This window comes from Gymnoscopelus braueri (assembly GCF_963280865.1).
Source record: "Gymnoscopelus braueri genome assembly, chromosome: 1".
In the NCBI taxonomy this organism is placed as follows: Eukaryota; Metazoa; Chordata; class Actinopteri; order Myctophiformes; family Myctophidae; genus Gymnoscopelus; species Gymnoscopelus braueri.
In genome coordinates, this window is record NC_137603.1 from 15,927,397 (window position 1) to 15,941,936 (window position 14,540).

The 14,540-nt window shown below is 39.3% G+C and overlaps 1 protein-coding gene across 1 annotated transcript; it reads right to left on the minus strand.

The window, feature by feature from the left end:
* Window positions 1-2,914: 2,914 nt before the first annotated feature.
* Window positions 2,915-9,653, minus strand: gatm (glycine amidinotransferase (L-arginine:glycine amidinotransferase)). Its single transcript, XM_080426243.1, has 9 exons — window positions 9,537-9,653; window positions 7,879-8,103; window positions 7,499-7,694; window positions 6,994-7,184; window positions 6,488-6,625; window positions 5,657-5,821; window positions 4,831-4,894; window positions 4,221-4,337; window positions 2,915-3,902 (listed from the first exon to the last, which is right to left on the minus strand). The coding sequence occupies exons 1-9, from the start codon at window positions 9,603-9,605 to the stop codon at window positions 3,790-3,792; spliced, it is 1,278 nt and encodes a 425-aa protein (XP_080282369.1). The 5' UTR covers window positions 9,606-9,653; the 3' UTR covers window positions 2,915-3,789.
* Window positions 9,654-14,540: the final 4,887 nt, after the last annotated feature.

A 14,540-nucleotide genomic window follows, 5' to 3' on the forward strand; every position in this document is an offset into this window, starting at 1 on the left:
CACACATGGGACACAGAGGAAAGCTTTAGCTGAAGTGTGTGCCCAGAAGTGTGTTCCCATTGAGTCATGTAGGACTTTGGCTATTTATCTTTTGATATGTGAAAAAGGTTAAGTGGATTAATTGCAATGGAGTGATGACCTATGCTGTGTTTCTGCAGTTCATTGAAACAAGCATACACCAATGTAACATTTGCTATACAACTAACATTAAGGCCAGCATTAAATGTCATAGGACAGGGAGGGGAGGAGAGGAATAAATAACCATTTGCAGAGTTTTGAAACTTTAGAAAAAGTGATTTTCACTGTGCATGAGAGTGACATGGTCTGTAGCTGAACAGTCACCTGATCAGGATGTAGGAATTAACCCTTTAGAATTGAATGCCCCTATAGTCAACCCTCAAGTCAACACATATAGATAGATTCTGTTTCTATTATTGTAAGGCCAACATTTCAAGAAAAATCTCTCAATGACTTTCTCACATTAGGATAATGCACTCAGATATCCTTGTGTAGCAGTGTATCAAAACCCAGCAATGTATACATTGTAATCTCTAGTCATTAACTAGGCTATAATATTTAGCCTGTTGGCTTGCTAATTCAAAATATGTAGAATAGCCTATATATTGTATTTCAAAGGCATCTTTATTGAACTTGTTAATGATGCGTCCTTGGCTTTTAGAAGAATATGTGTCTGAGATGCGATCATGCATCTGAAGTAGTACTTACATCAAAATATGCCTCACTGCTACTGTATGTGGGGCAGAATAATACAAGGATAATAATATACCTTGCAATGGAATATCAATGCATCTTCTATGCATGTAATATCCACTTAGAAAGGAGAATTTTGCTGTTTAGCATCAGGTGATGGCAAAGGTAGAACTTTGCATGGGCACTGCTGTCTACTATATCTCAACTAAGTTCCAAGTAAAGTAAATCAAGTGTCTTGCTCAGGGACACCTCAACACATTGCCGGGGCCGGGAATCAAACCTGTTTCCCAGGCGGCCTCTACCCATTCAGCTATGGCGGCACCATTGCATGATAACAGAAGCATGATAACAGAAATCTAGTGCAGTGAGTTTGTAGGGGCATTATAGGAACCACTTATGCAATTGTTTGATTAGTGCTGATCTATCACTGATTTAGAAGTGATCTGTTTTTGAAGGGAAAGAACATGTTGTGAGAAATGAATTACACACAGAGAACATTGCTTTATATCCAGGCTGAGATCATATTATATAAATTTGCTTTCAGTCATATACAGTCATGGACTAAACTATACTTGACTAGGCTATCCAATCGTTCACATACTATTTTTACATACTTAAACAGTGTAATTCTGATACAATATACTTCAGTGCTATTGGTATTCTCTGCCAGTGGATGGCAGCAGAGAACACTGTAACAGTTGTTGAAGCAGTCTTTGCCACTTCTTTTCAGTTTAGGACAACTGGACTAGTAAAGTGCAGATGTTTTGTAATGACAAGAACAGTATACCTACTACCTAACTAATTATAACATAAGGATAATTTATACGTAAAAAAATCTTCACGTCTTCAATGTCTTTCCGAGCCATAAAGTCTATTTTAGAAATACCCAAAACTATAAATGTTAACAAAACCATACATTTATCTTTTTAAAACTATTGGAAACTGTCCAGTTTTACTGCTTGGTAGACTGCACTATAGGTCAGCTAGATTGCTAGAACAACACACGATGACATAATGTTTTCCATTATCTCATCAGTCATGTTAATATTTCACAGACATATAGATGTTAAATAGACCAATTATTTGTTTACTAACATTGAGACTGGATGCACAGGTGATTGTTTCATGCAATCAATTCTCAACCAGTTGTTTTGGGGTGCGCTGGTTTCAGCGCACCCCAACCCCCTCTTGTGTGTTGGCTAGTGAGGCTCTTCCTAGCGAGACCTGACAGAATGGGTTTCATTTGGAGCCAGTATGACGTTTGCAGCCAGTGTGACGTCGTCTGTTAAGGGGTCTATATGTTGGCACATTAACTACAACCTCAGATACCATTCAGTTAGATTATATTCCCTACTTGACATGGCCCAGAGTGACACAATATATTAGAATAACAATGCATGCGGCTGTAGACATTGTCAATGGAGATGGTATAGCGCCGGCCATGCTGGATATGGCCGGAGAGTAGTGGCTGTCTGTAAATGGTGCATTTATATAGCACGATTATCCATAGTGATTTACAATGAGCATTACATTCACGGACAAGGCAGAGAAAATCATGTAAGGCACCAACCTGCTCATCAGGACAGAGCAGTTAGTGGGTTCAGTGCCTTGCAGTGTCTTGCACTTTGACACTAACCCAGGTTGCCACTATTAGCCTATAGTACTGCAAGAACCCCCCACCCAATAAAATACAAATAAAATAAAGAATAAAAAATAATTAGATGTTTTATTTTACATTATTGTGATGTACCAGGAGGAAAGATGTGTTTTTATGACTCCATTCCTAACTATCACAGACAAGATTATGCTGCGGTGCACATATTGGGCACTGGCAGATGTTGCTTCATAGCAATAGCAGAATAAATAAAATAAAATAAGTGATGCTGACCTCGGCAGAATAATGACAGTGAGACACTTTAATTTAAACATTTAATATTGTTGCACAAAACAAACCATCAACCATCCTTAAACTTTGAATATAATGATTCAAAGCTGTAAACATGACAGCATTCAAGGCAACATTACATTACATTGCTGTATGTGCATCAAGGAACATACATCTGAACAAAAAACATCACTCGTCATGTGGGCATTTTCCAGCATGAAAACAAAAGCAGCCAAGCACTTCAGTGAAAATATTTGTAGCATAAGCTTTAACTGGCCCAGATTTGCAAAATGGACCTCATACTTTTTAAGAAATATATAAAAACACTAATTGTTGGGGAAAAATATAAATATAAATATAAATGTATTCAATCAGTACCATTCTTCACAAAATAACATACCTGAAATATGAAATTATTGTTTAATGACCTACATAACTTTTATACATCCTTTTAGTAGAAAAAAATAAACTTAGGAAAAAATTCTATATTAAAGAATAGAATCGTTTTCTGAGCTCTTAAGCCCAGCCCACACCAATCATTTGCGATGCAACAAAACTATTGCAATACATTGCAGAGATAAATCGCAGCGGCCAGAATTGCGCCTTTGCAGGTCATGCAGTTTTGGGATTCTTTTGCAACTTGGTTGCAAGTGGCTGCAAGTTGCAACTCACTGCATAGCGAATCATTGGTGAGGATTGGGCTTTACAGGGAGGTAGATCCTTGCCCCTTTGCCCAAGTCTGATGATGGTGACATACCAAATTGTACCCTATCCTCATAATTTTCCAATCCAGTCGTCCAATAGCCAGGCCAGAAATGCAGTTATTATTGAGATTTTTTAAGATCTTATTTTTTATTTGTTTATTTGTTGCTGTTGAGAAGAAATCTCTGAACTAAGCTGTTTGCAAAGGCAACAACATGCACAACACTCTCCAATTTACACAAATCATACACTAATTTAAAACTAAGACTTTAAGACTTAAGGCCCCATCCAGAATTGGAGTCAAATCTTTATTTATTTCATTCTCAAATATATTTCCCTGAGATCTTACAATTAGGGAACAGCGGCAGCTAAACATGAGATTACAATGTAATATGAGTAATGTATAGTAATAATTAGAATTTTGAGTCATGGTATAGGATTTGAAAGCCTATAATCTTACAAGCTCAATAAGAACTGCCTGTCTGGCGAGGCTAGTTGAAGTAGGACTGCAGGGTACCACGGCGGCGGACATCAGTTGTCCAGCAGTGGAAACCACCACCGAGGGAGTTGGCATGGCGAATGTTCACCTTTATGGTCTTGATACCTGGGGTAAAAAAAGATTTCACTTTTAAATGATCCTTATACCTAATTAAACTCTGCCGTACAATGGTGTGCAGCACCTGAAATAGCAGATCTACAAGCTCACAATGTGTTGCACCACGACACACACGTTATGGGCTTGTATAGATCTGCTATTTTCGGCGTGAGACTCTGTTGTACGACTAAGCATAAATCAGGCATCACTTTACAAAAAGTACTGTTTCCATATGAAAAAGTACATGAATAGACTAACAGAACAAAACAGTTAAATGAATGGATTATGTCTACACAGGGAAATAAAAAAAGCTTTATGTCAACTCACCAAGGTTCTCAAACATTTTCTGTATGGTGGTTTCATTGGCATCAACCATTACACGCTTCTCATCCAACATTAATACATTCATGGACAGCCATTTGGAGGACATCCACAGTGGGTGGTCTAAACAGGAGATAAGATGGAGGCACATTAAAAAAAAACTCCAAATATTAAGCTCATGGCAATTTAAGGCTGTAGTAACACCTATCCTGAGCCTTCCAATATTTTTAACTCTATGCTTCCAACCTTGGAGAACTTCTGGTTTCTAACTGTTGTCCAGGGACATGACATAAACTGTTAGAGAAACAGCTGCTAAGTTGCTAAATTGCTAGCCTACAAAGAATGTCCATAAGATTTTGTATTTATAATTTCTTATTATTCTTTTAACTTTGCTAGTGGTTTAAACAGCTGAAAGGATGTTGACATGGGTTTTCACATTTTCTCCAATAAACAATAGAATGCTTATACTGTCTGAATGTTTAAACTGTCTCTTAGTGCTCTGTGTCTTAATGTCTTAATGCTTAATGATTTTTGCAAAGCACTTTGAATTGTCTTGTTGTTGAAATGTGCTTGCCTTGCTTTTCCTTGTCTATAGGTCATTCGTTTCAAAACTCACCATCAGGAATCAAGGGCACTGGGGGTTTCACGACTGTCCAGCCAGCTTTATTAAACATCTCAATCTGAGAAACACAAGACACAATGGAACACACCTATTATTGCATTATCTCACAAGAGGGTAGCTCTGGACACTAAGAGAAATATCCATCTCTCACACTTTCTCTCATGGTGTTTCTCTCTCTCTCTCTCTCTCTCTCTCTCTCTCTCTCTCTCTCTCTCTCTCTCTCTCTCTCTCTCTCTCTTGGACCCTGGACCACTTATGAAAGACAGATTATGAAGTCTAATTTGCAACATTCAAATGTTATTCCACCATCTGTTTCGGTAGATCTGTTGACCGTGTCAAGCCTTTTCATTCCTTGCCACCTTAAAAACCTTTTGATCCATTGTTTAGCCAGGGCATCCTGGGTCTTCTTCACCTGTTATTCAAAGTTGGGTGTTTACAATGGAACAGTGAAGGGAGGGTGTTGGGAGGTTCTTTTATCAAGGCTTCCTGTAAACGCATTAATCAAGAGAGCATTGTTCTCTCTGAGTTAATTATCACATAAATGTTTCTTACTAGAGAAGTTGCACTGTTTTGGTTATTCAAGTGACTCTGTGATTTGGCTTCACACAGATGTCATCATGTCCGAATGGAAATACATTCATTCTATGGACTTTTCGACTAAGGTTCTGCTTTAATTTCTCAACCCAGGATACAGGTATGTTTTGGACAATATTAGGGCTATAATGTCTCAGATTACACCACTCTCTCTCTCTCTCTCTCTCTCTCGCTCTCTCGCTCTCTCTCTCTCTCGCTCTCTCGCTCTCAGCCCTTCTGATCTTACCTGGCGACAAGGGCGATCAGGGTTGGACAACACCAGTCCTGGCCCAATAATGTTAAAAGTGGCATCGATGTGCATAGGGTTGGGATCCTTGAAGGAGATTATGTGGATTTTGTAATCTGGGGCAAGATGGCGACGCATCCACTCAATTCCCATGTAGTTTGTAACCTGCAGAGGAAGCAATGGAATATGTGTCACTGTCAAAGTATAGGTGGATGCAATGCTCCTGTGGCTGACCGGGGTAGTATACAATCGCAACTTCCCCAGATCAATTACATCTGGACCTGTGTTTAAGGCCCCTTCCTGACCTCAGTTTACTGTCTCTCTACTATCCTTTCAAAATAATATATGCAATATGAGGGGCCATGGAGCACACAAAGAGAACATGGAAGACAATTTTAAGGCGTGTGACCTGTGAGAGCTTTGTGAACCGTTCAATAATCTACCTCTGCTACAGCATTAGCAAATTTTACTTTATCTAATCTTTTTTCCCTCCTGCAGATTGTGGTTAACAGTTGCCACTGTTATTTGAGCCTCGGCCCATAGTATCTGATAACATTATGGAATTTGCCCTGTGGTAATTGGCAGTGGTGATTTTATAAGGCGAGAGGGAGGGGGGGGGGGGGGGCAAATAGGCCAGCACGGCTCTGATCTCAGCCCTTTTTTTCTCATGATTTTAAAATATATATTACACTAATTAACAAAATGATTAAATACAAATGTGGATGTTTGTGTGCCAAAAATGGAGACTGGTTATTGATTGATTGAAAACGTTCTCCCTATCAAGACTCGGACTATGTTCTGGCGAACAGGAATGTGACATGTCATGTATACCTGACTCCTTTGGACGAACAGATCCGTTCCGGCTCTGATGAAATCGGCAGCATCAAAGCAGGGCTCGTGCTCTGTGGTGACAAACTTCCCCTGGGCAGCCAGCTTGTGTCTGTCCTCCACTGTGCGGATGGGGTAGTCCTGCGGGAGACATTGTGAAGACGATTATCTCCAGGGCAGTTACGTTATTGTCTCTATAATGTGAAGGCGACATCCAACACAGCACGTTTGATTTCTCTAACAGTATCCTGCTGTGCACAGAGGAAAATATTGAATCTTAATTTATACAGTAGGAGGCAATAAAGGGTAGGCTATACCACAAACCAGGAATGAATTGTCGCTGTCGGGTGGAAACCTTGTATGTCCAACACCGCTATACTTTTCAGGACACAAACGTGTCGACGAAGTATAAAATAGGTCATTCGTTTATGAAAAAAAATAAAAGATGAAATATGGAAATACAAGGTTTCTGCCCAATAGTGACAAAATATTTTACAAAAAGGCCTCACCTGATCATACAGCTCATCAGCCATAGTAGGTTTGGGAGCAGTGGTCCATTTAGCACCTCTTCTGAAGTATTCTTTGATCAGAGGCCTGTATGCACGGTATTCAAAGAAACGAGCCCTCCAGGCCATGGGAGCCTCGATAATCTCATTGCCCACAACCATGAGGATGTCTCTGGGCATGGCAGCATACATGCCTGAGTATGGGAAAAGATACACATCATGTCATAAGTCTATCTAAAACACCTTATACAGAGAAAACATATGGGTCGGAGATCGATTGCTTGGTAAGTAAGTGGTAGAGTAGTTGTAAGGACATAATACTATGGGATCATGCACAAGTCTACACATACAAATTGCTCATATAGTTTATGAGCCTCATACAGACAATATTCACTGAATGCCTAAAAACAAAGGTTTGAAATGCCAGTCAGTGGTTAATGATAAGATAGTCCTCTACTTCTTGCATCCATCAGCTGGTGATCTAATCCTACGTGTACCCGGTGTTTACCTGATGACGTGAAGTCTGGAGTTTTGTATTCAAGTGACCAGTCAAGGGGCTCTGGCCTTCGAACAGTAACCCCCTCCAGACGTAGAATATTGCACATTTCCTCTATCTCAGCAACAGCCTTCTTCAAGTGTTCCTCAGGAAAACATTGGCCCCCATACTTCTGATACCAGGGCCAGTACTTTTCATATGTGTTAGCCTGCAAACAATTCAACAGTAAGACAAGAAAATCACAAAGAGGGCAATGGCAATCGTGTACATTTATTCCCTAAGCTTTTGCGGTTCCATAAGAAGTCAAACTGAGGATTCTACTTTGTAGAGAGTGATCTGACTTGCACAGAAACATATCAATGCGTGTTTCAAACAAATTCATTTTTTCTTACTTTGACCTCCACGGTAAACGGTGGCACGCGGGCATTTTCGGCACGGCCAACGATCACCTCCTCAAGTGGGTCCCATTCATTGTAAGCACAGACGGGACACTCCTCCTGTACGGGCTCAGTAACGGCTTCATCATCGGCGATGGCAGGACGGGCCTGTGCAGCTGCTGCAGCACTGGAGGTGCTCTGGAATGCACGCTGCACCCAGCCAGTCACAGCCCGCCCAAACTAGGAGGAAAGAGAAATGCAGCAGAAATTGAGACCCTCTTTTCATGTTGAACCGAGATGTATACATACACAACAACTTGTAAAAACCTTGTTTTAAAAAAATGAGAGTGCTTGGCCCTTAACCTTAACCTTTCTTCAAATCCTGGGTCACCACATTGGATATGTAGGCTATAATGGTGGCATGTTGAACTTTACAGAAGTAGCCTCATCCCTAAATTGGCTTGGCACCCAAACTAAACAACAACAAGTTGAATGGAATTGTCAGTATAGATTTTCTAATTTTCTTATTTTTGACATGGTTAGCAGAGATTAACTTCAAAGCTAGTCAAGTTAGTTTTCTAACCTATTCCACAAGTCTATTCCACAACAATAAATAGGCAAAATACTAATACTAACAATTAGTCATAGTAATAATAATTAGTTGATATGCTTACAAGTTTTTGGCTTCTTACTTATTTACATTTACGTTTTTCTTAACAAAAAGGTGTAAAGCTTTGTGGAAAGCTTTAATACAATTTGGTAAACAGCCAAAAACCCTCTAAATTAAAGATAATTCCATTCCTCTCTCATTCATTTTTAACTAATCCTTGCAACTTTTACACTGTATTTAGTTTTCTCCTATTTATTTTTTTGTAGACTAGGCTATGTTGATTGGCTTGGCTGCAGAAAGTAAATAGTAGGCTACAGTAGCTACAGTAACAGTAACGCTGATTGGAAATATTCAACAGGTCAACGGGTGTATTCGGTTGTGAGCCAACTTGTGATCAGCCGCTACTGAGATAGGCTGATAGGCTGGCTGGCACTGGTCCAATCATCTCCGTGGTCAGTGCGTGACTCTACGGAGCGCAGCTGCGCCAAGCAGCTGTCCAGTCACTCACTCATGCTCATCCACAGGAACCAAATGGAACTATTTCAGAAATAGGTCAAATCGACCATATGCCCTGCAATGTCTTCAATCTTCATCACAGTATAGGCTACTGTTTTTATTCAAGATACTTATTCTAGATAAATATAGCATACAGTTTTTATTTCTTTTTTGTTCTTTTTTTCTCCAAAAATGAAAAGAATGGTAGTTGGCCTACATCAGCTAGCCCACTGGGTCGGGACCTTTTAACTCTATGGTTGGGACCCATTTGTGGGTCGCAGACACATTTTTATTTGTCACAAGAAACTATCCCATATTTTGTTTCCTACATTTTGTTTTTAAATTATTATTATTTCAAAACATTTTCAAAAAACATTCAACAAAATGCTAAATCTTTCATGAATTAAAAAACAAAAGAATTTCATGAATAAATAAAAGAAAATCAAAGAAATTCCATAAATTAGAAAACAAGTTTTTAAGACATAGTGAAAATAGCCGATCTGCAAAATGTCTTTTTTTTTTCATCAGAATTGTTTTTTGCATTTGTAAATTTGGAAAAAAGCATTACCATGGCTCCGATCAGATGAGCCGCCTCGGCCCCTCTGCTACCTCCTCTCAGACATCTGACACGCAGCATGGTCCAATAAGAGTTTGGGGAAAATTATGTAATAATGAAGTCAAGCGGCAGCTTCGCAAACAGCAGCGCAGAATCCTGAGTATCCACCTATCTCTCTCTCTCTTTGAGAATGAATGAAGACGCTCTCAGTCAGTTCACTCAACTTTATAACCTAGGAGCAGCCGACGGGCAGAACGCTCCTTTTAAACCATTGGTCACCTTAAGTTGTTGGGCAACGTGACCTGAGAAAATGCCCCATGAAACACTATCCCTTACGCCAGCAAATTCTTATCTTAGCTGCTGCCTTAAATATTCCATAGACTATATTTTTTTTCTATCGAATGTCATTATTGACAGCATTTTTTTTTAACTAGCCTCCTTTAGAACGGATAAACTAGGCCTACGTAATTAATTCAGCTCAAGCTATTTTGTGATATTTTACATTTCTTAAAAACTCAATAGCCTACACAGCCTGCCACTGCTTAACTGCAGTGTAAGCTATTAGTAGGAATTCCTTTAAGCCAAGCATTGTTTTAAGCTAAGTGTGTTAGTGTGTGCCTGTGTGAGTGCATGATGTGTCATGTGTGAACTATATACAATTGGATAATCACTTTTATTTATTTATTATAACCATATCAAATTGATATCATGACCTCATGACAAAAAAAAAGACAAAATCACCAAGATAGTGCAGGCTGTATCATTCATCACATTGCTTCACTGGACTGTGCTCACAGTTTCACAAGAGAGACCTCATTGACACCTGCTATCACCTGTCCAATGGCCAGAGTTCAAAGAATAGACTGGAAATAGCTTCAAGAGGACAACTCGGGCAGCCAGTATGGACATGTTCTGAAAATGACAATGCTCAGCCTGCACTGATAGACAGTAACTGATAAGAATTGATTGTTTCTAAAGGCTTCTGATTGACTTCTGATTAACTTTTGACTGTTCTCTGTTCGTCTTATCTGTCCTGTGATTTATGAGGAATATACTGCAATTTAATTTCCAAAGTGCATGTGCATGTTTGTTTTATGTTTACTTGCATGTGCATGTCATTGCTTGTTACCTGTTATGTGCATGTATGTAAAGGTCTGTAGTTGCTACTCGTGTTTTTGATCAGCTAGCTCTACATGGGTACATCATTAATGCATGTAATATGTTATTTCGTGGGTGTTCAGGTGGGGTGGGAGCGGACAGTTTCAGGAGAGCTTTTGTTCTGTTTTGTTTTGTTTTGTCAAGTCTGTTTTGTCCTGTTTATGTATAGTATGCATGGTTGTACTTATTGTATTGTTTTGTCTATTGTACTGTTTGTATTTTTGTCATAAGGACCCTCTCGAAAACGAGATGACTCATCTCAAGGGGTTGATCCTTCTAATAAAGGTACTATATAAGAGACGCCATGTAGACAAGAAGGATATTGTTTTAACAGATGTAGTCCGTTGAAACATATTTTATGTTTTTTGAAAATTAAAATAATGCATTTATTATATTTTCATGCTTTATATGAAAGACATCTCCTTATGCTCACCCTCTATTGTTCGTTTTGCATCACATCATCTTATTCCCAAGGTTGTCACAGCCCTTTCATTGGGTTCTCTTGAGAAATCTGAGTTGAGACTATATGCAATTATATCACCGACTTGTTTATATTATTTTATAGCTTTGCTTCCAACATTTAATCTTTCCCTGTGATTTTAAGTTTTAATTTTTTTTTAGTGGAGTAAAAGTACAACATTTGCCCCTGAGATGTAGTAAAAGTACTGCAAATTGGAAATACTCCAGTAAAGTAAAAATTCCTCAAACGTGTATTTAAGTACAGTACTTGAGTAAATGTACTTAGTTACTTTACACCACTGGTAGCAACATACGTTTGTTCAGAAAACTGGCGGAACGCTGTGGTGTCACGCGAAGCGCCCAGTGCACCCCTGATCACCACCTCAGGTGTGTGTTTATGACAAGGAGCACCCACAGCCTGTGGGCATCGGCGCCTATGACCTCAGGTGTGTGATATCCGGAAGCCAGGCCCGGCCCTCAGGATGTTCTCAGCTAACTTTTTTTCACTATTATTTCCTGTTAGCATATCTTGGGCCATCACAAGTTCATACTGAACACCCCCAACTCGGGGCCGTTTGGTCTCAGGGGCCCCAAACCCCTTTTTTGGGGCGAAAGTATGTTAATGGAAATTAATATAATATAAATTGTCTTAGATATATGAAATTCGGCATGGAGTATCCTGACACATAGGGGTAAGTAGAAAAATAGGATTCCGGTGCTTGCTACCATTGTATTTTTAAATATGACCTACAGCATCCCCAGAAACACACAAAGAAATACTGTCCGCTTGACAAATAACAATAAAGATGATTATTTTCCAGGCACTTTATGGTGAATATCACTGCCTCACTTGTGTGTAGAAAACTTTCCATGTCCCTAAGCTTCAATTTGAGTCCAAGGTGACCTTTGTATCTTGAAAATTACTCTTTCTGTAGCCAAAATTCTGCCCTATACCTCAAATCGGAGTGTCGCTCAGCTTAATGAGTCTCCCAGTTTAGTAGACCTTGTATTGTGAATTTGTACTTCCATGTACTGATGTTCTCATGTCTTACAAAATAGAGTACATCAATCAATCAATCAATCAATCGTATGTTATCAGTGATGGGTCGCAGGCCTGCCTTGGAAGAGAGACAATGATCTGGCCAAAAGGGTTCTTTCAACCCCCTATTTTTACTGTTCTACTGTAAACACTCAACTTTGAATAACAGGTGAAGAAGGCCCAGGGTGCCCTTCCAAACAATGGATCAAAAGGTTTCTAAGGTGGCAAAGAATGAAAGGCCAACAGATCTACAGAAACATATGGGAGAATAGCATTTGAACGTCTTCGCAAAACAAACTTGGTAACTTTATACTAAAATCAGTGATCCAAAACACAATACTTAATAGGGGAGATATGGTTCAAATATTCCACAGGAGAAAATTGAATATTCAGTCATAGTAGAGGCCCTAGGAGGGGTCCACGCACAACTGCTTTTTTTTCTTTCTAGTTTGGATTTTTGGCATCCATTGGACCTCTAATATAGAGATTTCAATGCTCCCAAGAAAAAAAGTAGTCCAAAGTGTGTTTTTTTCAATGTTTCATTACCCCTATGAGACCTGCGGGATTGCTGGCTGGAACGCCGACGAGACTGTCTTTCGGAGACTGGCACGCTCAAGTTTAGACGTAGGCCAAATATAAAGATACCATTTGATTCTAGACAACCTCAGGTTTCCAATGGGACCAACCTTGTCATGCTACCTATGATTCAAAGTTAGACAACATTTTGGCAAAGGAAAAACGTCCATCACCATTTTCCAAATGGTCCCTTGAGCTGTCACCTCAATTGTGAATGGAAATGGGTTACTGGATACCTACAAGCCTCCCCTGTACAGACATGCCAAATGTATGCCAATCTCATGCAGTTTTGGGCAAGAACCATGCAGTTTTTTTTGCATGCAGTACAAATATGTAATTTCCGCCTATTGTAAAAAGGAGACCACTTTACTGTATCTATAGCTGTATGAGACCACTGTACTGTATTTAGACCACTGTAATGCATCTATTGCTATATGAGACCGCTGTACAGCATAGCTGTATGAGACCACTGTATTGCATCTAGACCACTGTGCTGCATCTATATCCCACTGTACTGAATCTATGTTGTTTTGTCTATTGTACTGTTTGTATTTTTGTCATAAGGACCCTCTCGAAAACGAGATGACTCATCTCAAGGGGTTGATCCTTCTAATAAAGGTACTATATAAGAGACGCCATGTAGACAAGAAGGATATTGTTTTAACAGATGTAGTCCGTTGAAACATATTTTATGTTTTTTGAAAATTAAAATAATGCATTTATTATATTTTCATGCTTTATATGAAAGACATCTCCTTATGCTCACCCTCTATTGTTCGTTTTGCATCACATCATCTTATTCCCAAGGTTGTCACAGCCCTTTCATTGGGTTCTCTTGAGAAATCTGAGTTGAGACTATATGCAATTATATCACCGACTTGTTTATATTATTTTATAGCTTTGCTTCCAACATTTAATCTTTCCCTGTGATTTTAAGTTTTAATTTTTTTTTAGTGGAGTAAAAGTACAACATTTGCCCCTGAGATGTAGTAAAAGTACTGCAAATTGGAAATACTCCAGTAAAGTAAAAATTCCTCAAACGTGTATTTAAGTACAGTACTTGAGTAAATGTACTTAGTTACTTTACACCACTGGTAGCAACATACGTTTGTTCAGAAAACTGGCGGAACGCTGTGGTGTCACGCGAAGCGCCCAGTGCACCCCTGATCACCACCTCAGGTGTGTGTTTATGACAAGGAGCACCCACAGCCTGTGGGCATCGGCGCCTATGACCTCAGGTGTGTGATATCCGGAAGCCAGGCCCGGCCCTCAGGATGTTCTCAGCTAACTTTTTTTCACTATTATTTCCTGTTAGCATATCTTGGGCCATCACAAGTTCATACTGAACACCCCCAACTCGGGGCCGTTTGGTCTCAGGGGCCCCAAACCCCTTTTTTGGGGCGAAAGTATGTTAATGGAAATTAATATAATATAAATTGTCTTAGATATATGAAATTCGGCATGGAGTATTCTGACACATAGGGGTAAGTAGAAAAATAGGATTCCGGTGCTTGCTACCATTGTATTTTTAAATATGACCTACAGCATCCCCAGAAACACACAAAGAAATACTGTCCGCTTGACAAATAACAATAAAGATGATTATTTTCCAGGCACTTTATGGTGAATATCACTGCCTCACTTGTGTGTAGAAAACTTTCCATGTCCCTAAGCTTCAATTTGAGTCCAAGGTGACCTTTGTATCTTGAAAATTACTCTTTCTGTAGCCAAAATTCTGCCCTATACCTCAAATCGGAGTGTCGCTCAGCTTAATGAGTCTCCCA

Coding starts and splice junctions, on each gene's coding strand:
- gatm (XM_080426243.1), bottom strand. CDS start 9,605: ATGCTGCGTGTCAGATGTCTGAGAGGAGGTAGCAGAGGGGCCGAGGCG. Junction 7,695..7,878: donor CGTTTACCGTGGAGGTCAAA/GTAAGAAAAAAT, acceptor AATTGTTTGCAG/GCTAACACATATGAAAAGTA. Junction 4,338..4,830: donor AGTGCCCTTGATTCCTGATG/GTGAGTTTTGAA, acceptor TCTCCTGTTTAG/ACCACCCACTGTGGATGTCC.